We start from the raw sequence: 27,190 nt of genomic DNA on the forward strand, positions 1-27,190 counted from the left end.
ACTACCATACCACCAAGGAGCTCCTCCTTGGGCAGAAATGCGGAAAGAATTTTCTTTGAGAATAAAGCTAATTTATTATACGTTTGGTAAGTTCATGATCTGCTGCCGTTAATGTGAAATAAATTTGTTGTTCCCGTTTTCGCAGGTGAAATTCTAGCTAGATAGACTAGTCTACGGGAAATGTGTGTGTCCCACATGCTCACTTTCGAGTTTCGTGTCTGTTTTTTTATCGATCGTTTTTTAGTCTGACTCTGTTTATTCTTCTTTACTCTAGCTTCTTTTGGGTTAATATGCCTTCTTCAAGATTGAAGATTCTTGCAGATATGGTTGATGCAGCGTGTGTGAGTAGCTGGGTTCAGGTGCAGTGTGCGTATTTACAAGATGCAGTGTAGTGACATGACTCGGTCAACTTCAAAGTTTGAGTTTTGACTGTCTTTTTATCTGTTGATGTCCACAAATGAAGCGTTCATCAGTTGTATTCAAACGTGTAAATTGGGGTCTAACGTTAGATCTAAGTATACTTCAGAAATTTGGTAGTTCTGACTTCATGTTTACATTTATTACTTAATTTCTTCGGCCATATCGTGAATGCTGACTCCGGAGCCATAAAGTATACAGTACCTGAATTTCACTAAGCACGACTACGCCTCGTTGACTTTCAATAGATTTATTTCGTTCAATGCAAGCTCACTCGGCTTGCTCTCCGCGGACAAGACTCTCGCACGTGGGACAATTTCTCCGTTGACACGACATTGCATGATAACTCTCGCATCATCACACCCCCAAATCATAATGGATCATCCCAGATGATATGATATCATACACAGTCACACACAATAATTTTCAGCGTACTATTACTTTATCTTCCTTTTTGACTCCAGCGCGTGTTATCGCGTGGCCAAAACCCATAGACGGAGCCAAAAAGAACGATAAAACTAAGATTCTAGGTTTTATCCTCCTTTTTGGCTCCGTCTATGGGTTTTGGCCACGCGATAACACGCGATGGAGTCAAAAAGGAAGATAAATAATAAGCTTGTTGAAATTGTAGTGGATGGATAGCCAACTGTCTAAAAGTGGCAGAGTGGTTTTGAAGAGAAGGGAAAAGAGGGGTTGATGGAATATATACAGGTTAATTACCGTGCGTATCATTAAAAAAGTGGAGTCAAAAAGGAGGATAAAGATATAGACAGTTTGAATTGATTTATTTAGTGGATAGCCTACTGTCTAAAAGTGGCAGAGTGGTTTTGAAGAGAAGGGAAAAGAGGGGTTGATGGAATATATACAGGTTAATTACCGTCCGTATCGTTAAAAAAGTGGAGTCAAAAAGGAGGATAAAGATATAGACAGTTTGAATTGATTTATTTAGTGGATAGCCTACTGTCTAAAAGTGGCAGAGTGGTTTTGAAGAGAAGGGGTTGACGGAATAAACAGGTTAATTATCGTGCGTATCGTTAAAAAAGTGGAGTCAAAAAGGAGGATAAAGATAAAGACAGTTTGAATTGATTTATTTAGTGGATAGCCTACTGTCTAAAAGTGGCAGAGTGGTTTTGAAGAGAAGGGAAAAGAGGGGTTGATGGAATATATACAGGTTAATTCCCGTGCGTATCGTTAAAAAAGTGGAGTCAAAAAGGAGGATAAAGATAAAGACAGTTTGAATTGATTTAATTAGTGGATAGCCTACTGTCTAAAAGTGGCAGAGTGGTTTTGAAGAGAAGGGAAAAGAGGGGTTGATGGAATATATACAGGTTAATTCCCGTGCGTATCGTTAAAAAAGTGGAGTCAAAAAGGAGGATAAAGATAAAGACAGTTTGAATTGATTTAATTAGTGGATAGCCTACTGTCTAAAAGTGGCAGAGTGGTTTTGAAGAGAAGGGAAAAGAGGGGTTGATGGAATATATACAGGTTAATTACCGTCCGTATCGTTAAAAAAGTGGAGTCAAAAAGGAGGATAAAGATATAGACAGTTTGAATTGATTTATTTAGTGGATAGCCTACAGTCTAAAAGTGGCAGAGTGGTTTTGAAGAGAAGGGAAAAGAGGGGTTGATGGAATATATACAGGTTAATTACCGTGCGTATCGTTAAAAAAGTGGAGTCAAAAAGGAGGATAAAGATATAGACAGTTTGAATTGATTTATTTAGTGGATAGCCCACTGTCTAAAAGTGGCAGAGTGGTTTTGAAGAGAAGGGAAAAGAGGGGTTGATGGAATATATACAGGTTAATTCCCGTGCGTATCGTTAAAAAAGTGGAGTCAAAAAGGAGGATAAAGATAAAGACAGTTTGAATTGATTTAATTAGTGGATAGCCTACTGTCTAAAAGTGGCAGAGTGGTTTTGAAGAGAAGGGAAAAGAGGGGTTGATGGAATATATACAGGTTAATTACCGTCCGTATCGTTAAAAAAGTGGAGTCAAAAAGGAGGATAAAGATATAGACAGTTTGAATTGATTTATTTAGTGGATAGCCTACAGTCTAAAAGTGGCAGAGTGGTTTTGAAGAGAAGGGAAAAGAGGGGTTGATGGAATATATACAGGTTAATTACCGTGCGTATCGTTAAAAAAGTGGAGTCAAAAAGGAGGATAAAGATATAGACAGTTTGAAATGATTTATTTAGTGGATAGCCTACTGTCTAAAAGTGGCAGAGTGGTTTTGAAGAGAAGGGGTTGACGGAATAAACAGGTTAATTAATTATCGTGCGTATCGTTAAAAAAGTGGAGTCAAAAAGGAGGATAAAGATAAAGATAGTTTGAATTGATTTAATTAGTGGATAGCCTACTGTCTAAAAGTGGCAGAGTGGTTTTGAAGAGAAGGGAAAAGAGGGGTTGATGGAATATATACAGGTTAATTACCGTGCGTATCGTTAAAAAAGTGGAGTCAAAAAGGAGGATAAAGATATAGACAGTTTGAATTGATTTATTTAGTGGATAGCCTACTGTCTAAAAGTGGCAGAGTGGTTTTGAAGAGAAGGGAAAAGAGGGGTTGATGGAATATATACAGGTTAATTACCGTGCGTATCATTAAAAAAGTGGAGTCAAAAAGGAGGATAAAGATATAGACAGTTTGAATTGATTTATTTAGTGGATAGCCTACTGTCTAAAAGTGGCAGAGTGGTTTTGAAGAGGAGTTGACGGAATAAACAGGTTAATTATCGTGCGTATCGTTAAAAAAGTGGAGTCAAAAAGGAGGATAAAGATATAGACAGTTTGAATTGATTTATTTAGTGGATAGCCTACTGTCTAAAAGTGGCAGAGTGGTTTTGAAGAGAAGGGAAAAGAGGGGTTGATGGAATATATACAGGTTAATTACCGTGCGTATTTAGTTGGAAAAGTGGAGCCAAATAGAACGATAAATATATAGACAGTTGATATACTGTGACTTATAAAAAGTTGAAGAGTGAAGAAGAAAAAACGATGGGTTAATTAAATGACAGTGAAATTTCTATGAATAGTGGAGTAAAAATGTAAACTTGGCTTAATTATCGCTGACTAAATAAAATGTAAGATTGCATATGATAGGGTTATTTTATAATTCGATTTTTTTTCCCTTTCCTACATTTAAGATAGATTGTTAGTAGGTTAATAAAATTTGTGGCACTGACTAACTAAATAGGCCGATCATTTTATTCAGTCAGTCATGAGTCCTGACTTGGCTGACAAAATAAGACAGAACTATGAATTGGGAAGATCATCAATGTGATTTTTGCTGACTAAATAAATTTAGGACGATTTTGATTCTATCAACTTTTAGTAGACAACTGTAAATTCTGCTTTCTGTCAATCAACAGGTGTGCATGAGAAATTAACAAGCATGCATGTGGCACAAGCACTTCAAGCCGTGAAATTTACATGTCTATTGAATTAGGCATTCCTGCACACTTGTAATATACATATCATGTAAATATCATTTTGGGGAAGTAATTATTTTGTGAAAGCTGTGTATCGAGCTGCAGGGATTATTGATATTCATTTAGTTTGTTGAAAGTCAGGAATGATTTGACAAAGTGTGAGGTATATTCCCAAACACGAATTTTATTTTTAGTCAGTATTATCCCGTCAGTGAAAACAACGTTCTGAAAAAAAGAGCAGAATCAAACAAACAACTTTCCAATATGTTTTTCTTTATTTTAGTCCAAGCCAACACTCGAAAAGCGAAAAAGAAAATGAGATATTTGAGAGAGAGAGGATAAGTATAGCCTCGATCGTGCGCGGACGCACATATTTTGATCGTGAGCATATAGACTCTATGATCGTGAGCCAACTCGAGCGCGGATGGAACTTCAGACCCTTTGTCGAGACTATAGGCGTTGTAAGAAATTTTGGACCCCAGATCTTTTTTGTCTCCGGAGTCAGAAAGCACGATAATGCCATTTCTTCAATTAAGGAACGTTCACTCTGACAAAAAAAGTTCAAACAAAGCAAGTAGACTACAATTAGATCGAAGTATGAAAATGATGAATGTGTCTGTGAAGAGTTAGCAGATTCTTCATTCATTGGGGTTGGATCAGGCCCCCGAAGCTACCGCCATTTTGTTTAATCCATTAGAAGCTAAAATAAGCCCCCATTAATATTAATTTCGTACGATGCTCCCTCGTCAACTGTGGTTTTGTACGTGTATTAGACAATACGCACACCAGCGCAATGACAAAGGTCAACTTTGCAAATTTATTAATGTATTCATTTTGTTACGCGCTCGTGACGCGAAGGATTCAGCGAATCAAGCAAGCGCAAATCTGAGACGATACGTTGCGCTTTATAAAGTATCGATATCACAAGCGATATCACTTAAAAACAAAACAATGTTTGTATTGCGTCTTATAGGCCTATGCTAATTCTAAAAGGGAAGATGAGAAGAGTAGATCAAGTCGCGATTAGGTAAAAAGGTGGAGGTGGGTGGGGGCAAATCATGGTTATTACAATGATAGTATTCATTTTCACTGGTTGAGTATGAATACTGAAAAAAAAACCTTCACCACTAAAAGAGTCATTTCTTGTTACAAATTTAATTTGGAGAAGTAAAAAAAAAAATCTTCATGGATCCCCGTGCCTGCTTTCTTCTGGCGTCCTTTTCATAATGAATTACACTGAGCTATTTAAACATCGCTATTATTGTGATAACCGTGGGAACCTTGATTATGATTGGTATTCGTAGTTACCATACTTGTAACTCATGATGAAACGGGCCCCAGTTGATCATGCTCAATGTTTCCTGTCCCCTTTATTCTCTAGCATTTCTTACTCTGTTTTTTTTCCATTTAACCATTTTCCCACTCATGTTCTTTTGTGCCGCCTTTCTCCTACATATGAAGAGCTCACTTTTAAAAGGGGTTAGGTCCATTTTTAATCAAATTTGATTTTTATGTCTTAATTGATTTTTAGTAGCTCTATAAGATGATACCATAGAAAAGTTGAAATTCCCATAAAAAAGTAAACTAAGAAAAGAAAATTCACTTTTTTCAAAAGGGGTTAGGTCCATTCATAATTTTTCTGGAAAATAATATCTTAAAAAAATATGAAGATAAGTAGATTTCTTTTATACCCAATTTTGAATTTCTAATGGTAGGGTATCATGAAAATTCATTTTCGCATAAGAATATTGCAATATGGGAGAATAAAAAAAAAAGATTTTCTTGGAGTGGCCCTAGCCCCTTTTGCAACTTAACTTTTCATATATTTCCTTCTTATTTTCCCACTTGTTATCTGTCTCCTGGTTTCCAAAAATCTCGTCTTATTTCTCTTCCACCCCTTTTGTTCCTATTTCCAACACCAGCTCTCTCACCACGCCCTCTAAATTATCTCTTCATAATTATGTGCCCCTCCATTTCTTTCTCATCTCTTTTCAACCCACTTCTCATCACTCTTTCCCTCTCTCGATCTCCGTCTCACTTTGAATTTTGCCAATTCAAAATCCCTTTCATTTTAGCTCGGTACAAATACTATATGAACACAAATGAAAGACATGAAGGAATTTTCTGGTTAGTGGTGAATTTTATTAATTATCCAGAAAAAAAATCACATTATCAGAGGATTAAGCTTTACCTTTTTCTTAAGCGTATGTTAATAGTTTGAACCAAAATAAATATGTTTCTGTATGCTCGGGGGGGGGGGGGCACAATTCCCCCTACTTTTTGAAGCACTGAAAAGTGCCTTTTTATGCAAGAAAATGCCCCCTCACGAACTAATTAGTGCTCTTCCTTATATGCAATTTTTCACCCCAAAATGCCCCCCACGTGTTCTGTGCCCTTCCATCTGAGAGCCCGTTTCATGTAATACAAACTTACAAAGTGCCCCCTCGCCTTCTTGAAAGTGCCCTTTCTTGAATCACTGCCCCCTTTTACCCAAGAGCGCTTCTAAAGAATTTGTTCTGTGCCCCTTTCACTTGAGAAGGATCTGTTTTATGGTCACAATGACGAGTGCCCTTTGAAACAAGAAAACAATATTTTCATTTCTATAATATACTTCTGAAGGAAATCCTGTGTGCATTAAGTTTAATAATTCATGTGAGTGGGGTATATAAGCAGGTTCGTACAGATGGAGGGGGGGGGGCTTGAAGGACTCTTGCCCATAGGCGGTGGAAGCGGTGGGATAGGGGGACCTGCCCCCCCCTAAATTTGAGGTGGGGGACAGTCCCCCCTCCTAAATTTTTTGTTGAGAATCTTTTTTTTTGCTCGTCAATTTTTTTTCCTGCGTCCCCCCTAAATTCAGGTAGACCCCCCCCTTAAAATTGTTGTGCCCCCTAAAATTGTGGTTGACAACCTTTTTTTTTTGCTGGAAATTTTTGTGGTCCCTTCTAAGATTTAGGTGGATAAATTCAGGTGGACCCCCCTAAATTTTTTGCCTTCCGCCGCCAATGCTCTTGCCCCGCCAATGCTCTTGCCCCCCCCCCAAAAAAAAAATCACGACCAAGGGGAAAAAAAGAAAAAGGAAAGCAAAGGGTGAAATATATCATTTTGAATATTTTGTCGAAATCTATCACAAAATTGGATATTTGTTTTTAAAATGTCAAAATTTTGCTTGCTCGCAACTTCTTAAAAATTTCACATAAAACAGCATTTTCCCTGTGCCCCCCCCCACTTTCAAGCAACTTCAATCCGCTGCTCCTATTTGTATGTTTATAGCTTCTCTTTTTGCAACCAATTTTAATGAAAATCAATAAGAAATTTCATACGTCATGCATTTGGGTTGTGATAATAATTTTTTTTTTTTAATTGGACTTGGAAAAAAAAAACCTTTTCCATCTTCATCACGTGGTTCCTAAGTCTTCAATGTTGAATAGTTGGATTTCTTGAATGAAAACATCTGTTACACCAGTCCTGCAGATTGAAAAAAATAGAGAAAGAAAATCAATTAAATTGTCATGATTTATAAAACAAATGTTTTAAGAAAAGTGAGACTATGCATAGGTATATATGTTTCTTCAACACGTACCATAGGAAATCTTACTTCTAATTATAAAGTTGTACTTCTATAAAGCATATCACTTAAACATGTTCTCTGCAGTTTACATACCACTCTCCATTCTAACTACATGTACTCTTCGAAAAAATGACAGAGATTTCTTGTAAATATGAATATATAAATTAACATATGTAAATTATATGAATAGTCAGAATTAAAGTTGATATGTTTTGTTGCACAGAATATTTTGATCTGTAATTAAAAACGACACTAACTATAATCTAGAAACAAAATTGAAATGGGTTTTTTCAAAGGCAGGTCTATTTGTTGCCAAAAAAATGTGAACAACCTCCATTATCAAAAATAATCACTAACTAACTCACTCACTCACTCACTCACTCATATAACTGCAGCTGTAGTTTGTATTTCTCTCTGTGGTCCAGGCACTGTTCTATTAGGCCTACTTCACCAATTATTTATCATCATCAATCACCTCCATGGAAACTGTCAAATTGCATCATCCTATTAGACAAAATGTAAGACCAAAAAAAAAATCGTAAATCTACAAATATGAAATAGGAATATCACACTAAAGAATGAATAAAATGAATTTTATAAAATATAACTCATGAAAAATAAATATTGCTTTGTTTATAAACAAATATGAAATAAAAAGGCAATTTAATTACTAGTAGATCAAGGACATGTCCTAATTTTATAAATTTGCCCAAAGTACATAACTTTTGACATTGGTTCTACTTTAGACTCGAGAGCCTGTATATTTAAGAAGTGTATGTTCCGTACAGATCCTACCTCTTTGTGGCTCAGGTTATTTTTATTTAATGTAAACATGGTTAACATTCAATGCATGTAATGTATCTGTAATTTTGAATGGGTTAGTTTAACTTTTATACCTGGATGAGAATCTGCAAAATGATGCATGCACTTATGATCATCATCTTGAACCATATAGGTAGACCTCTATACTGTTTTTCTTGTCCTTCAAACTCAACCTGTTTTTCTTTTTCTTCAAACTCAACCTGTTTTTCTTTTTCTTCCCTGTTTTTCTTTTTCTTCAAACTCAACCTGTTTGTGAAAGAAAAGAGAGTACAATAATAAGAAGTGATATTTTTCATGGCCGTATGTATAGGGGAGGGATTTGGGTAAGAGATGAAATGTGAAAACCTTCATCAAAAAAAGAATTGCATGACATCCTTCAATTTTATTTTAGAAAATGCACAAAACGGCCATAGGTAATATTGGTTACTTCTGGCCCTCGCTTTCTGAATTTTAGGTTTCTCTAAATTTTTTCAAATGTCTGCCCTCCCCCCAAAAAGAAACATCTGCATCTTTTTATTTCCGAATCTTATTTCATTTGACTTTAACATAATTTCATCTCATGCACTAGGTCTAGATCTATTTGTAAGAAAGTATAGATCTAGTCCAAGACTCAGAGCTGTGCAACAGCATTCGCATATCTAAATTACTCGTAGGTCTAGATCTAGATAGTAACGATGGGCTCTCGATCTATCTAGACCTAGAAAGTAAAGCTTTGGTTCTAAACTGAGATCTAGGCCTATATGGATTTGATGTCTTTTATTCCTGGCTAAAAGTTTAAACTTCATTGCCATTATTGACCAAGATTAGATCTAGTCCTTGGTCCACTGACACTGACAGGCATACTCGTACATGTAAATGGAGTCGTTTAGGCCCAGACCTACTAGATCTAGGCCTAAATTACAGACCTAGATCATAAGCCCTGGGCCTGGGGTAAGTGTCGCGGGTTGGGAAAGTATAATTTAGATGACTCGATTTGAATTAGGCCTACGTTGGCCTAGAATTAGAAAGCATCAATGAATAAAAGTGAAGTACTGTAGGCCTAGATCTAAGTCTAAAATAACATTATTTTTAGAAGCAACAGTAACACTAGGCCTAGATCCTCTGTTAATCAAGTTAGAAATTAGATCTAACGTTAGGCCTATCTAGATCTAGGTCCTAGATCTAGCCTATTGATAATAAGACAAACATGCAGAGCAGCATATTATTTCGTATACAGGAATAACCATCGTTTCTGGGGATTTATTCAACAATTTCTGACATTTTTTTTACTATTCGTGAGTGAGCCAACACAGTTCAGCGGAACAACCAAAATAGAGAGACTGAAGCTTTTGGTCTAGGAGTCTAACTATAGACCCTATTTATAAATAACAATAAGTTATAAAATGGGTCGGGGCTAAATGAAGAAGCCTGAAGTTATGCAAAATAAATTTGATATCTGAAACTGAATTCTGAAAGTGAGGATTGACACAATGACAGGCAATATATCTTCATCCACACTCCACTTCACAGTTTATCCTGACTGGGTTTCGATCTACTGAAGATAGATGCATCTCTCCCTCTAGATCTAACGTTACAGTGTACAAAAAAAGCTTCATTCTTCTTGCTTTAGTTTAATCAATCGTGGGTTGGTCCTTGTTAATTGGAGGTGAACCAAACCGGCCCGAAATTCTCTCGATGCCCAATCGGCTAGAGCCCGTACAAAATACATGTGGTTAACACAGCGGCATAACCGTAACACTGCAAGCAACATACAGGCTGCACTGGGCGACGATGACAATCTAACTTCAATTTCAAAGACCAAATTCTGCTTTCCTTTAACAGAAGAATGATAGTAAACTCTCTAATTTGGTAGAGAAATAACCTAAGATCACAAAATACAGTGTGAAATTTGTAAATAGTCCACTGAATTCATGTGGTTATATCAATTTATACGTACTCACCGGAGTGTTCGTAGGTCCATTTTTGTGTGGAAAGAAAAGTTTCAGAATGAATAAATTAGATGACGTAATGAGGTCAAATGAATAATTACTTCTGTAACACGATACCACTAGTATCGATGACAAAGAATCGGGGAAATCGCGTATTAATGACGCTCTTAGCCAATGACAAGGCCGGAATATGAATATATTTACGCTCATGAATGTCAATGGGGGCTTATTTTTGTCTTCAAATGATCGCGGTAGGCGGAGTCTAATCTCATTTGTTTTGTGCTGAACGCGCGCGCAGCTTTCGGTCTAGTAATATATTATAAGGTCTTTGGGTTGGATACAAAAAGTGGAAAAGTTACAGCCTACAGGGAAAGTTCACCCTAATTTGTTCTAGAAATAGCAGAGAAAAAAATATTGGTGAAGGTTGAGGAAAATCTATTCAAGGACAAGTCCAAAAGAGAAAAAATCAAACAAGCAAAACATTGAAAACTTCATCAAAATCGGATGTAAAATAAGAAAGTTATGACATTTGTTTTGCTTACTTTCACAAAACAGTTATACACACATCCTGGTCGGTATGCAAATGAGGAGACTGATGACGTCATCCACTCACTATTTCTTTGTATTCTATTACATGAAATATTCTAATTTTCTCCTCATTGTCAAGTGAAACAACGCTTGTTTTCTCCATGAACAGATGGAACTAGCATTGCTTAAAACTATATGATCCAGTTAAGTTGGTCCCTATCTGCCTATTTTCAAATTTGTAAAAAATGAAATAATGTATAATTCAAATAATAAAAAAAGAAAAACAGTGAGTGACGGACATCATTGACCATAGTGTATTGGTTTTAACGTGCATGGGTTGACTCTCCTACACAAAGGACCAACATTTGTTTTCCAACTGCATTCACACCTGCACTGAATACAGTGGTGAGGCACGCTAACACACAACGCTATAGCATCAGACTTTTTTGTTCTAACCTACCTACTTTGGTTTACTTTGGTGTTTGAAGCTTCTGCTTATGTGCCCCTTGTTACTTGGTTAGATGGGGATTGTAGCCAGGGTTGTACTTAAGTGGATGTGATCTCCAGTGTTTCTCAAAGTTGATTCTTAAAGAGCTCTGTTTATGGTTGTGGCACTAATGGCATTAACTTGCTCACCCTTTCGGTACTTCCCGATCCTTTTTACTGCCATGAGGAAGCCTTTTTTTTTCTTCAAAATGCTAGTTGTCATCTTGAGCGGTACCTCACCTATAATTTCTTGCTTTTTATTAATGCTCAACTCATGATGATCTGGATTTTCTCCTCGAAGTAACATTACATTTCCACATTGAATTGCACTTTTCCAGGCTTTGGTGTAGTTCATCTTGTCTTGTTCAACTGATTTTTTCCTCCTTTCTGGGCAGGCTGTATTTCATGATAGCCAGCCTTGTTGTGCAGATGTCACGGATCTTCTTCTCTTGGCGGTTTTGTGTTGACTCGGTCACTCGGTAGCTGCCTCCATTCTGCACCCATAATCACTTTGTAATTGTAACACAATTCTTGGTTGGCAGGGATATTCTGAATTGCTTTTAGAAACAAATGTGTATTTTTGTTCACCATTTGTTGTTCCATTTATGCAGTTGTGGTGAAATCACTCGTCGTCTGCATATCTGATGATTCCAGAATCAGGATCAGAAGCATCAATGCCATAATCTTTGCCATTTTATCTATGAACATGCAGATACGTATCATCATCGATTCCTTCTAGATCCTTGCCCTCAAGGATCATCCCCCTGCAGCGCCCTATGAATTCTCCAGCTTCTTTTTTTTGTGTGTAAACTATCCCCTTGGAACTTCCTTGCTAACATACCTCACTTCTAAGTATGAAGCATCACTCTCCTTTAGGACTGCTTGTGGCAATCATTTTGGCCGTTTCCCATGTCCTGATCAACACTTGAACTATGGATGCCTCACATGGTTAGCAGGTTGCTTGTAGATCGTGGTGCCGGGTGCAGGAGCAGCTTCGGTTGCAGCATCGTTGGCATCTTGGGGTCTTCTCTATCTATCCAATACTTAGGTAGGTCTCTGACCTGGCACCAACGTCTGTGCGTGTAGTGTGATGCACGGGGTAGTGGGGGATGCGGGGGTGCAATTTTATGGAATTCATATCACATGACCAAGGCTAGGGGGAGCTGCGTTATACGTCACAAAAGTAATTAAAAAAAAATCCATGGAACTCTCTTAAACTTTACTGGATTTTTACCAAGATTTTATTGATATGTTTATTTTCCTTCTTATATTTCCAACCAAGGAATTAAGGCCAAGTTAATTCCTGATTTAATGCATTTCTCTATTCATAATATTTTTCTGCATTATACGTAGTCTAGATAGATCTACATGTAGATCAATCAAGTCATTTTTGTTTTCATTCCTTGCATTCTCAGAATGAAATCCAGTAGTCAAGAATGGAAGAAATCATTGCCAAGTTGGAGGTCTGCATGGCCACCCTAGACAAGATTGCTACCAAGTACGATTCCCAGGCAGAGAATGAAGAAAGAGGGCGTCCTTTACATACATCCATGGTCAGGGTCAACGGAAAGCCGATTCTTCCACCTCTGGTAAACACGCATAATTAAGTTCAGTCTTTGATTTCTTTTGGTGCAATCATCAACATGTATGAAGGGACAGTGATTTTCTGTAAATAGTGGTAAATCGAAACGAAAAATCTGTCTTGGTTCTTTACTTTTCATGTGAAAATACTTTAGATTTACCTTTGCAAAACGAAAATCGTGTTGTCGTTATGTAAAGTTTACATAGCAAAAACAGAATTTTTATTTTAGATCAAGTTTGAACGAAATTACGTTTTCATAAACGGGAAAGACAATATTTTAAATGGAAAACTGCTTTTGCTACTTCTTATGTATGCTGAAAAATTACTGTTTGTATTGATTATCAATCCATACATTAAACCTTGTATTGATTAATAATCAATACAGAATTTGTATTTTGTATTGGTTTATTTGTATCTTGTGTCAATTTGTTACTTTTGTAGATGACCCCAGACAAAAGGTCGGAGATGATACAGTACCAGGCACAGGCAATTGAAAGAGAAAGGGAACGACAGGAAAGACGGCGACAGCATCTGGTAGAGAGGGTGGAAACCATTGTAAATAGTTACGAGGTATGCAGTGTATTTGTATTGTACTGATAGATTCATACTGTATTATAAAACCATGATATGGATCCTAATCAAATGATTGGCTAAGATCTATCACATGACCTGTCATTTATTTCAGCTAACAGAAAAAAAAATTGCCAAGGACTTACCAGTCATACATGTAGTTTTAAGATGAGGATGGTTTAGCTCTTTGAGATGTGATAAGAATGAAAATGTGTTTCAGAAAGTGGGATGAGAACCAAACCACCAGTTCCTATATAAATCATGTACTTTAAATTTGTTCCAGACAGTACAGAGTCGTGGTAGAGATTTATCTGGCTCTAATCCAAATTGCTCGCTCTTTTTCCTCGGATCCTCATCACATCACTACCACAATGTATCTTCAAGGGGACTGACATCTTTCTTTTGTTTTTGGGCATATGCAAACATCGTTCATAGAATTAAAAGGATTATAATTTGGCCACTTACATGTATAATTTTATAATGGTATATCAGGCCCAAAAGATCAAATAAGAATACATGTAAAAATGACTGGTTACCTCATGTAAAGTCTGTGTACTTTGATTTTATTATAAGGTAGAATTGATTGTCTTCCTATCATCTTTCAGGATAGCAGGCAATCTTTGGGTAGCAAGGACAACAGTCCCCAGCAGGCAGCTACTGCAATACCAGACCAAACCATGCAAGTACTCGGCATGCAGTCGGTTGACTCGAAGCAAGTCCCGCATGGCATCGGCAACCCATCATACTCACCGCTCAAATACATGGAGATGGATGAAGAGGAGTGGAACGTAAGACCAGCCACGCCTTGGAGAAGAACAAAGCAAGCGAAGGCAAAGACGGTCATAGCAGCCAACTTTGATTCAAGAGGACACCAGCCCATCTCATCTACCATGAGGATGGACCACAGTCAGGATGTGAGAGGAACCACACCGGATGTTTCTGCCATCTCAGTGGCTTCCTCACAAGCTGGTAACTCATTGCCATTCAATTCCCTGATAGATGCCGTTGACCCTACCCTCACCAGGAGTGTGCAGCCTGTCCTGAAGGAAGTGTTATCATCCTCTCCTCCTGGGCTGGCAGATTTGAAAGCAGTGGCTACCGATGGAACTGCAGCACCCCGGCCAGTGGATGTCTCATCCAGTATCACTTCAGATGTGAACTCAAATGTAAAGAATGACCCTTCAGAACCTCAAGAGGTCACATCGTCTGAGAACTCTACTGTTCGGCCACCTGACACAAGTGCAGTTATCGACAGTGCTGTCATAAGTAGACTTAGTCCTATACCCAAGATGAATGCAGTGCAACCTTTGAGCACAGGGGTAACTGGTAGCACTGGAACTCAGTCGACAAATAGCAGCACCAATAGTGCATTGAACCAAACAGTCATTGACCTGTCTCAGATGTCACTGGCCCAAGGTCAGTCAACTTTGGAAAAAGCAGGGGACTCTCCCAAATCTGAGAAGAATAAATCAGATTCTCAGTCGCATTCATCAGCAGAAGCAAATTCTAAAGTAGAACCACCAAATGATGATATAAGCACTAAGGACGTAAACAATGTTGTCAGCAACACACAAGAGGATAATCATGTGGCAGGATATTTGAGTGATACAGAGTCATACATGAGCCTGCTGGGGGAGTATTCATTGCTACCAACACCAGGATCTAATAGGGGAACACCAGACCCTATTCCTACGAGAAATGCTAAAAAGGTCCCTTTCTTTGCAGATCCTACATCACCCGATGCAACTAATGTCAATCCTAAAGCAGAAGTGCCAGTAAGAACTAGTGAAATGATTGAGGAAAATAAGAATGGTCTTCCTGCTGCTGATGCCTCTGTTGATCCGTTGCAATCCCTAAAGTCTGTAGATGGTTCGGAATATTGTGGAAGCTCCTTGGGGACGTTGGGCCAGTCGGTCACCCTTCCCATCAGCCTCAGCGTGACATCTGAATCTACCCTTCATGGGGTCGAAGAAACATGGGACAGAACGAGCCAGGAGATGACTCCTACCGGGACAGAAGGAGCTGCGTCCATCGCCAGTGATGAACTGACAAATGCAGGAATGGTAAGAGCAGCACCTGTTGGTCAAGAAAGCAATGCTGCTGCTGCTGAGATCATCAAAGAGACAGTAGAGAAATCTGAAGAATCCGCAAGGCAACCAAGTCCAAGTGTAGGAAAGCCTTCTGCATTGCCATCGGGAAAGACTTTTTGTGATGAGAAAGAGAAAGGAGGGGTCAAAGTTGAGAGGTCAGGGGTTAAGATTGACAGTGACTTTCAAACACCACTCAGACACCATGCTAGGAAGTCCTCCTACACACTGGATTTTCCCTCACCTGCACTCCTAGACGCAGAGGCTCGTCACCAGGCTCCACACATAAGTGGACGGAACGTGAGCTATAATGAACCAGGCAGTAAGTCCAATGATGCCGATGAAGTTGCTGTAAAGAAGGCTGAGGCAGAAGAGATGACAGCAAGCGATGAAAAGCAGCCTTGTGATCTTTCATCAGAACTGAATGATCTCAAAATAGGTGAGGAAAGAAATCAAATGGATTGATTTATTCAAATATAATGATTGGTATTCACAAACTTTAACTATGGTTTAAAACCCAACCTCACATTGGAATTTTCATGCACCCTTTTATGGAATGCTAGGTTTTACCTACATACATATTCATAAAAAAGATATATGCCAAAATCTATTATGATAATTCCTTGAGTTTAAGTTTACACTTGTATTATTGCATGTGTTTCCTATTTACTGCAAAGTTAACATTTTGACACTTTCACTGCAGGGTAAGATTTATCTGGGGTATGTTTCTTGAAACAAATTGTCAGTGATTTTCAATTGACAAATTTTTCTCTGAGCCAGTAGAATGCAAGGAGTTTGATATCTTATAAAAAATAGTGCAAATCACTGACTGAAATGAAGTGAATATACTGGGTAATATTAATTTAGGATAATGATAATTATATGGGATGGCTTTTCATCATGGGATTCCAGAAATATTTTACAAGTTAAGTCCAATATTGCACTCATCTGCAATTCATGCAATGTTTCAGTAGTTATCCTATTCTAAGTTATCTAATAATATAATTTATTGAATTTAAGATGCTAAGGAGCTATATTTAGTAGCCAGCATAAAAAAAATTCTTGTAGTCTGCAAAGAGAAATGTCTGCCACTTCAGATTGGAAAACTTGCTACTCCTTGTTGATATCTTTCCTTTGACATCCTTGTTCAGATGATGTTACTGAGGCGAAGGTGCTATCTCTCCAGTTGTCGTGCCTGGAGCAGATGCAGCAACGTCTCCAGCGTCAGCATGAGGAGCAGATGAAGGAGCTGATGCTCCAGCAATCCCAGGAGATAGTTCTCCTTCAGAGTGAGATGGAGGGGATCAGGAGACAAGCTGCCCAGTCTGCTCTTGGACATGTACATGACCAAGATTCCAATGAGGTAAAGATCGTTGTTTTGAAGATGGACAGGGTATAAAGTTGTGTTGGAAAACCTCAACGAATAACAATGACGAAAGGTATCTCCTGATGAAAACCACAGCCAAGATACAGAACTATTGATTATAAATATACAATAGAAACAGATTTGAAATGTGTAGACTAGAAAATGTACTTATATTTGTTTTCATAGTTGTAACGGGATTGCAGATTAGCCATGGAATTTGTAGTGAAAGTGCTGTATCAGTTGAAATCTAGTAATTTTATATGATTGACTTGATGTTTTCAATATTTCCATAATGTCAACTCCTGCATTACTGCACTTAATGCACATGCAAACAACTTAAGAATTTTGAAAATAACAATTTTGTGCTCCTACATATGAATAAAATGGTGAAAATAACTGTATGCCATAATATTAGCTTATCCATATAACTGTTTTGACTTTAACAGAATTCTGAGAGCTACATGTCATGTCATGTCTTATTTTCTTTGATAGATTTTATTGATTTATTGTTTTTTTCCTTGAAATTTAATATCTGTTTTATTTTCTTTCATTTTATCAGACCCCCAACGAAGTCACAAATAAACCTGAAGAAATCAAGCAAGAGAGAGAAGATAAGTCGTCCAGTAAGGAAACTTCTCCCAACATAACATCAATCAAGACATCTCCTGACAAGAATGACAAGAGTGCTCAGGATCCTATGAGTCAGAGGAAGGGTCCACCTACCAGTCCCAACAGCAGGAAAAGACGCTTTGAGGAATCCTCGGAAGCTACCTTGGTGCAGGTTCCTCCCTCCTACATCAAGCAGTCCTCACTGGTAGGCAAGGGGTATGCCTCCCCTGGTTTCTTCTCGCCAGTTGGTGACAAGCCTCTTCTCAATGCCAAGAAGAAACTGACTCCTCAGGACAGTCTGGATTCCGATCATGGAGGATTGGTGGAAGTTCCGCCATCATACATCAGATCTGGTAGCTACCATAGACCTGTATCCAGAAGCCCTACCCATCAGAGAGCTTCAACCACACCCAAGGACACGACTGCAGCTTCTGCTCTTCTGGGTCCTTCAACCATCCCTGCAGAAGAGTCATCCACTGCCGACTCCTCGCGCCTTACAACTTGGGGCACTCCTGTCAGAGAAACCCATGACAGAGATTCCACCAGGCTGTCAACACAGCCATCTCCTGCAGAGGACACTCCTAAAGGTCCAGGCCATCTTCCTGGAGCTTCAGTGTCAGATCCTGTTTATGTGAACAGTCTTAGTGATTCTTTCTTTCTGAATGATGGACAGACTGGAGAAGCTCCAGATAGGAATCCTGACCACCACCAACAAACATCAAATTACTTCAGACCATGGGTAATTTTCCATTAAGATTCTCTGATATTTTATGTTTAAAATAGAGACAATGGACAGTGTCATATTTTACTGTTACCTTTCCAGTGTGGGTCGATGATTTTATTTTTTTAGTTTTTCATTTTCATTTTTATTTTCATTTTATTTTTTAGGGGGGGATTGTAAGTAACCTTATTCATAATTCTTTACTGACTTGCCTATATATGTGAATACTTGGATAGGTTTTATTTGCTTTGATCATGGACCTATCACAAATGGACATTCAACGAATCCCCTCCTTTCGACCAAAGACCGTCACTGCTAATCCTTTTATAAACAGAGCGCTGGCAGCTGACGCCCATCAAGCTGGTCGTAAAACACGCTATCACTGATGGACAGCAGAAATCAATTGTGCGCTGCTCCTACCCATTGCGATGTTGTTCGTTCACTTTATCAAAAGCAACGCACAGCAGCGAACGTTAGCGCTATGAAAATGATTGCAGAAACAAGAAAACAGGCGTGCATAAACATTTTTTACGTACATTGCAAATAACCGCACATGAAATGCATTGACATCACCTTGCAGATTAGTATATTTACGGCAAAAACGCAGTTGAAATTCGACGGAGAAATGTGCGGAAAAATGCATCTTTTTCGGACAATATTGATGTCGATAGTAACGCTTACTTTCGGTCAGAAGTTGATTTTCATTTGGGCGTAAGAGGATGGGCGAAATTTAATAGGATTTTTTGTGATGATCAGACGACATTTGCAAAATATTGACAGCGTGAAATAATATATTGAAAACCGGAAATAAATTGCGCATTGCATTATAGGTAATGCAGGGACTTTCCCTGATCGCAGGCAATCGAGCTTACATGACCGCATCTGGTCGAAAGAGGGCCAGAGATCGGGCAGTGACTATCAATGTCCGAGAAGGGATTGAGTAAACAACCGCCCCGGGCGCTCGTCGTAAAAAAAGCGCAAAGAGAAAGTAAACTGTGAGACAACAATTTTGACAGCTGGAAACAGGTGGTGGCCATAAAATGCTCTCGTTGAATGTCCATTCGTAATAGGTCCATGCTTTGATGAGATTAAGTTATTAAGAAGAACACCATAGATCCAGTTATGTACTGTTTAAGTTGCAATATCTCCTTCTGTATTCATGATACTGCCTTTGCTGCACAAGCAAAAGTCACAAAAATTAAGAAAAATAACAACTCTTGATTATTCTTTGTAAGTAAAAATTAACAAAAATATGAAAATATGTTGTGCTTCATTTTTATAGCTCATAAATCCAATAAAAAAATTTGCTCTGATAAATAATTGGCTAATGCATATAAAATGTATTATTATTTCTGTGAAGAAATTGTTCAATTTAGATGTTTTCCGTGTATCAACATTTGTTTTTACAGACTATCACTCCAAGTTTACAGATGGACAGCAGGTTTGACAAGATATCCGCAAGGGTCAAAGGTCATCTTACCCGTGCCCTCATGAGGACACCAAAGGTCAAAGCCTTGGTCAAAACCATCAAGGCAAGTACATATGGAGGATTTTGACGTGGAGGGCGCTATCATTACTTGATACATTTGTTGTTTTCCAGATTATTTGAAGCCTGAAATAGTTTGTTTAATAAATGAATGAATGTATTAATAGATGAATGAATAAATAAAAGAGAAATTAATAAGTGTCAATAAAAATAATTACATGAATAGATGGATAAATAGATGAGGGAATAAACTAGTATGGAATAAATGAATAAATAAGTACATGCAAAAATAATTCCATGAATAGATGGATCAATAGATAAATGAATTCATAAATTATGATACTTTACTAGATGTATACATATACAGAGCTGCCAAGTAGTACTGATTTTCAGTATTTAGTACTGAAAATAGAGAAGAATACTGATGGTTTCATGCAAAATACTGATTTCTTAAGTTTCAGTTTATGTGGTGTCCTATGGTATTCCTGTGAAAATACTAATTTCCTCACCAACATACTGATTTTCAGCCTTTAAAATACTGAAATATTCTTTTTTAGGTTGGAGGTTGGCAGCTCTGCATATACAACTAGATAAATCAATGACAAAATGATGGATGGATGATTTGAAATAAGTATAATGAAAACAAATTGATGACGAAAGTAATAATTAGTGGAAAACTGATGAATATAGGTTTTTATACTCCTCTCTTTGGATTTACCATCTCCAGGATACTCGAGTATTTCTGTACCAGTTTCAAGCCGAGACTCCTGTTAAGAGAGGAAAGTTATCTGAACAAGACATGAAGCTGGCTCATAGAGTTCTTGCACAGGTAAATGTTTCAATCTTTCTGTGATGTAAAAAAATTGGGTATACGAATATACGGCACAAGTTCATGATAATTCAATTTAGGTAAATCAAGAAAAATATACCATAATGATGTTCTGTATGTCAATTAAGGATTTTGTTCAGTTTTTCATCAACTTTGTGCCTATTTGGATGGAATTCCAGGATGTAAGTGACAATATATACATGATGATGTACATTAGTCAGCCCACCTGTGCGCTTTGAAACACCCGTATAAAGCACCCTATAAATGTAATTATTATTATTAATGAGCTCATGTATAAGCAGCAGTGTCTTAGATTCACTTTGGTTAAGAGTTGGAATAGGGTTGTTGTTCATATATTCATAAAATCAACTACAGTGTGTCGTTCTTTATCAAGATTGCTTTGTATTTCTTCTTTTTTCTAGCTGAGGGCAGCTCAATATGAACTGGATGATATCTTCCATGTGTTTCCTATCTCTCAGAGAATGGCCATATTAAGACACGCCAGAGAACAAGAGAGAGAAAACTACTTCAACAAGAAGGTACAGCTTCAGATGTAGGGGGTGTTACCATTAACATTTTTGCAATCATATTTTTGTGCAATCAATTGCATATATATATATATATCATTAATTTTGACTTTAGGGATTTATTATCATTGCAACTCAATCATACTTTCTATTGCAAAAAAAAAGTTGACCAGTAATCAATGTCAAATTTGCAATCGATTTCAAGACTCATTATTGATATAAGAACATAAAATTGAGGGCAAATTTCTTACAATGCTACCATTTGATGGTGTAATCTAAAAATATTTGCTGTCTTTTTGAAGCTGTTAAAAGGAATTAAGTTACAATTTAACAAAAGTCATTTAAATCTGAATGTTAATAAAATAAACAATATGTTGCCTCATGTATCGCCCACCAGGACTAATAGGCATGTTGTTTATAGTGAATATGGATTTTGAGAAAATGAATTTCAAGAAAATATATATTCATGAAAAGTGTTCAATTATAAGATTCAGCTCCATACAGCATCAACTCATAAAGCCAAACCCTTGTTGGAGAGGCAACCACACCAGCTCAGGGCTTTGCTGCTGTTGTAACAAATTCCCCGTTGAAGGAACCAAGAAATTTCATTCCCAAGCGCTATCAACCCTGAATCGCCCGATAAGCCCACTTATGTAAGATGTCTCCTCCGCAGCTAGGCAAGCCCGAGGGTTACTCCATAAACAACAGCTGTGATATTACATAAGAGCAGCTCTGCCTGAAGTAGGCCTTTCGGAATTGAATTATTGTATTTGATTGTTAATTTAGTTTTCAAAGGCATATTGTATTTTGAAATCCAATGTTATTTTGTTTTCAGTTCCGAACATAGAAAATCGGCCCCGAAAGATACGGAAACTATTTAAGAGAAATAAAAAGGACTGCATGCGATGTCAAGCAAGTTTGTTCGAATCGGCACGCTGCGTGTGTAATTGCAGTTTAGTTTTTGTCGGACCCATCGAGGTCAAGAAACACATGTTTAGATACTTAAATAACTGGCCCGGGGTAATTTAGGTTTTCCATGGTTCGTAACGGGGGTTTGCCTTCTCCAACGATGGTTTTGCCTCATGTGTTTTGAAATTGACTGGTTCCTTTGATAGTCATTTCATTCCGTGTAATTAATCAGCAGATGTTTTTCTTTTGTACACCAGAGTTTATTCTTATCACATGGCAATTTATTTTATGTAATTTGTCTCATGTCTGCGAGCTTTGCATGTGAAGTGATGAAATGGTATTCCTCACCTCAATTCCATCTTTGATCTTTGAAGGTTTCCATGGTGGAGAGAATAATGGAGTTTTTTTTTAAACGGTAAACACCATGTATGTAGTCCTGAAAAGGACCGTTTGTTATTCTTTCTTGAAAAAAGAATAACAAACTGTCAGTTTCAGGACTACATACATGGTGTTTACCATTTAAATAAAAAAAAGAAGAATCCTCCATAATTCCATCTTTGTTGGCAATTTTATTTGAAGGTTTCACCTCCATCTGCTGGCCAGAAATCCAAACTTTTATCAGCAGCTACCAAGAAAGCAATGGAGAGAAGGCAACAACAGGCAAAGTAAGTTAAACTGCAATCTGGGATAGAGAGGGAGGGGGGGGGGGTGGGGAGTACAAGGGACCCCATATGATTTTCTAAAGTACTACTAAAGAGAGAAAAATATGGGGGGGGGGAAGAGGAAGGAAAGAAATAAGAATGTAAAAGGAGAGGTCAGTGTCTATCAAGGGGACTTCAAGTATGTTAAATGAAAGACAATTTATTTACTGGCATAGCACTTGACTCGTTGCACAATCTTTTGAAAATATTTCTTTTCTTCTATTGAAGCCTCTCCCCCCCAAAAAATAAAAAAATTGCCGCCGTAATATACTGTGGTATGAAGGCCGATTCATCTATTCCAATAACTGCAGTTAATATTGTACTAGAATTCTGTCTTGTGATAAATCATAGGCATGATATGCATGTATTCTAAGAAAATATTCATTAGAGCAATTATTTAGTATAAATGATTATAAGGCATTTTGTTTAAATTTTTAGTAGGAAACATAATTAGTTTTGAAATATATGAATATAATGATTAAAATCAAGTTGCTTTTTAATGACAAGTGAAATTAATTTGCTGAAATAAGATAAAATTGGTTGTGATCTTTTAGTTTTAGCGTTTTTTTCATTTCATTTGATGTTTTAGAGAAGGTGATATCGTACAGAGTGGACCTAAGAGGCAGAAATTAGTCCCATCAAACCAAAGGCCTAAGAGTGCAGCTGAAACAAGGTATTCTTCTCCATATAACCACTTTCACAGCCTTATAATGATGATGATGATGATGATAATGATAATAATAAACAAAAACTAAATTAAACAACACTGTGCAAACCTTGCACATTGAGGATTTATTGCACAAAATGTTGAGGGGGAGGCATCTTTTAATGGTTCCATTACATTTGTTCCAGCGGCCATTGCACTGATTGGATGAATTTACCCGTTAAGGCAAACATAAATTTGAATCTTTGTCTTCACATTATTCTGAACCCAAAACTATATTTACAATCCTAACTCTAACCGTATGTCCTCTGAGATACGAAGACCGGACCGAATGTCCCAGGAGCAAATGTTGTGTCACTCTTTTAAGGTCTACCTGAACAACATTCTTCCTCAAGAACGGTTCAATGAACAGTTCCCTTGTAATTAAGTTATGGTCATTCTTTTCCATATCTTCCTTCTTGTGTGTGCAGAGTTCTTCGACCGCTTCAAAGCCAGAAGTCCCCTGCCAGACCAGCGACAGCTGCTCCTCCAAGGTAAGTTACATACTTATTTTTAAAAACCAAGTAGCAGGAAATCTGTCATTTTTGTCTCACCTGCGAAGCAAAGTGAGACTATAGGCGCCGCTTTTCCGACGGCGGCGGCGGCGGCGGCGGCGGCGGCGGCGACGGCGGCGGCGGCGGCGGCGTCAACATCAAATCTTAACCTGAGGTTAAGTTTTTGAAATGACATCATAACTTAGAAAGTATATGGACCTAGTTCATGAAACTTGGCCATAAGGTTAATCAAGTATTACTGAACATCCTATTAGAGTTTCATGTCACATGACCAAGGTCAAAGGTCATTTAGGGTCAATGAACTTAGACCATGTTGGAGGAATCAACATCGAAATCTTAACCTGTGGTTAAGTTTTTGAAATGTCATCATAACTTAGAAAATATATGGACCTAGTTCATGAAACTTGGACATAAGGTTAATCAAGTATCACTGAACATCCTGCATGAGTTTCACGTCACATGACCAAGGTCAAAGGTCATTTAGGGTCAATGAACTTTGGCCGAATTGGAGATATCTGTTGAATTCCCATCATAACTTTGAAAATTTATGGATCTGATTCATGAAACTTGGACATAATAGTAATCAAGCATCACTGAAAATTTTGTGCAAGTTTCAGGTCTCATGATTAAGGTCAAAGGTCATTAGGGTCAATGAACTTTGGCCGAATCGGGGGTATCTGTTGAATTACCATCATAACTTTGGAAGTTTATTGGGCTAGTTCATTAAACTTGGACATTAGAGTAATCAAGTATCACTGAACATCCTGTGCACATTTCAGGTCACATGACCAAGGTCAAAGGTCAATGAACTTTGGCCGAATTGGGTGTATCTGTTGATTTACCATCATAACTTTGAAAGTTTATGGATCTGATTCATGAAACTTGTACATAAGAGTAATCAAGTATCACTGAATATCCTGTTTGAGTTTCACGTCACATGATCATGGTCAAAGGTCATGTAAGGTCAATGAACTTTGGCCATGTTGGGGTTTTTTGGTGAATAACCATCATATCTCTGTAAGTTTATTGGTCTAGTTCATAAAAAGTGGACATAAGAGTAACCATGTATCACTGAACATCTTGTGCGAGTTAGAGTAGTATTCAAAGTCAGCACTGCTGCTATATTGAACTGCGTGATGCAGGTGAGACGGCCAGAGGCATTCCACTTGTTATGTTGTATCAGGCCATGCACAGGCCATCTGTATGTCATTCCTTTGCCAGAGTTGAAGCAATTTTAAGACCAGATTATGCAGAACTACGGTTATATATCTATATGTTGAATTTCTCGTTTGTCAAGATATATGAGGTCTCAATAGATTGGACTAGGGCAAAGGTAGATGTATTTTGAAAGGGTGCATAATAATAATGATATTGTACACCCGGATAGTGCCTTTGTACTGAACTAAAAAAATATTAGATGTTTGCACTCCGTCTTTAGGCCAAGCAACTTTAGTGCCTTATGCATGACCAAATACATTTGTTATTATTTACTATAAGCTAAATCAGTTCCTGCACGAGTTGAACACCTGACATTCCAATCGAAAGCTGAAAGTCAGAACCACTACACCACAGTGTTTTCAGATATTGAAAAAAATTTTTTTTTATCAATTTAGAAATATATGTAGAGAGTGTAGTAAGCAGTGAAAGGGAACTCGTGTTCTTACACTTTGTCAGTTATATGTTGTTTTTGTAAAATGTTGCCTTTGGGGATGCAACCGTGATTATGATTGCTGATATGGGCTTATTCAGGCTGGCACCTGACAGGCCAAATTGTCCATTTTTATTTTTTCGGCATTTAAGTAACATGGGTTGATTTGTTGTTATTTCCTCTTTTTGCCCCAGGACCTCTTCATTTTCTATCACCACAAAAAGCCAGAAAGGGAAGCCATCTGTACTGAGCAAACCTTTTCCAACCAAACCTGTCATGGTTTCCAGACATACTAGCAAGGCAACAAGGTCCCCTTCAAGGTCATCATCAAGGTCATCATCAAGGTCAGCTGTAAATAGACCAGGATCCACAAGACCTACTTCTAGACTATCTCTAGTGTCAACGGGTCAGGCCAAGACCAGCTCGGTAAGGCAGGGCAAGTCTCCAGCGAGAGCAGCTACTGGTACCGGTTCCCAGACCAAGACTAAGAGCGTCAGGAGATCGCTTTATCCTGCATCGGTTGGGACTGGTAAAAAGACTATGCAGCGTAAACAGACAGACACTAGAAAGCCGTAAAAGAATGGTGTGTAACATATTGATCACCCGCGATAGTTCGAAATCACATAGGGGCGATTCTATGCTAGAAAAATCAGCCATTTTCACAAAATTTTTCTAAACAGACGAGGAACTTCAGTTTGTTTTGTGATAATAATGAAGTACTACTGGGTAGTTGTATAATAAAATGACAAAAATATGTTGTCCATGGCTGAATTAGAGATGAAAACGTCATACGGGACATTTCTGATTCCCATACGACACAACATTTTCACCTGTTATTCACCCATAATCAAACATTTTTTGTTGGTAATCAGTTTTTCACATGACTACCCACTATAACCTTGTTATTGACAAAAAAAGTTTTATTGCTCAAGCAATTGGCTAAGAGACTAGAAATCGTTGTCTAAATGTCCCGTACGACACGTAAGGAATTGCCCATGGGATAGTTTGAAATCTCATGGGCTAGCTTTGCATCAAAAGGAGATGTTACCTATATGGACTAATGAAGATGAAATATATTTCCCTTTGGCACCCCATAAACTAATAGCTTACCGATTGATCGATGGGCTGGGACTTGCGCTTGATTTGATCAATCGCAATTATGGAAAGCCAGCAAAGTCAACATATAAAATGCACGTTTGCTCAAAAAATGTCTAGATATGAATGTATATCCATAAATTCATTGATTTCTTGACAGTTCGGTGTGTTCTTTTTTTGTTTACAAAGGACATTTTGCACATTTCCTGTATAAAAAATTATGACACTGATGGATATCCATAGAGTTACGATTGATTGGATCAATCGTAACTCTCTGTAAGACGGGGCCCTACTCATGGATCACATTGCTTATTGTGTATGATCAATCGTAAAAAGCAGCTCCACAATCAATTGCTATGCTTTATATTATCTGGACTTGAAACAAATTTTAACTGATTGAAATGAATAACAGGAAGACTGTTAACTGCTGTTATAGAGTATACCTTTCGAGATGGACCAAAAATATTTTGTTTGAATGTGGATATGTTTTAGTGTGCCTTATTTATTTAACTCTACCAGGAATAGAAGCTTTCTAATTATGATTGGCATAATTGGCATATTAATGATTAAAGCCCATTTACATCATTTGTTGTACAGTGAATCCTTAGGGATGTATCCTAATAATTAAAGCCTGACAAAAAAAATCACACTTAACTTGTCAGTATATGA

General features: G+C 37.6%; 1 protein-coding gene across 1 annotated transcript; it reads left to right on the forward strand.

The window, feature by feature from the left end:
- On the forward strand, window positions 1–26,628 carry LOC121422392. The gene is made up of 13 exons (XM_041617400.1): window positions 1–86; window positions 12,589–12,762; window positions 13,197–13,325; window positions 13,931–15,851; window positions 16,564–16,775; window positions 17,338–18,126; window positions 19,518–19,640; window positions 20,322–20,423; window positions 20,846–20,962; window positions 22,439–22,524; window positions 23,150–23,233; window positions 23,695–23,757; window positions 25,621–26,628. The coding sequence occupies exons 2-13, from the start codon at window positions 12,610–12,612 to the stop codon at window positions 26,000–26,002; spliced, it is 4,161 nt and encodes a 1,386-aa protein (XP_041473334.1). The 5' UTR covers window positions 1–86; window positions 12,589–12,609; the 3' UTR covers window positions 26,003–26,628.
- Window positions 26,629–27,190: the final 562 nt, after the last annotated feature.

This window comes from Lytechinus variegatus, chromosome 10, assembly GCF_018143015.1.
Source record: "Lytechinus variegatus isolate NC3 chromosome 10, Lvar_3.0, whole genome shotgun sequence".
Lineage (NCBI taxonomy): Eukaryota > Metazoa > Echinodermata > Echinoidea > Temnopleuroida > Toxopneustidae > Lytechinus > Lytechinus variegatus.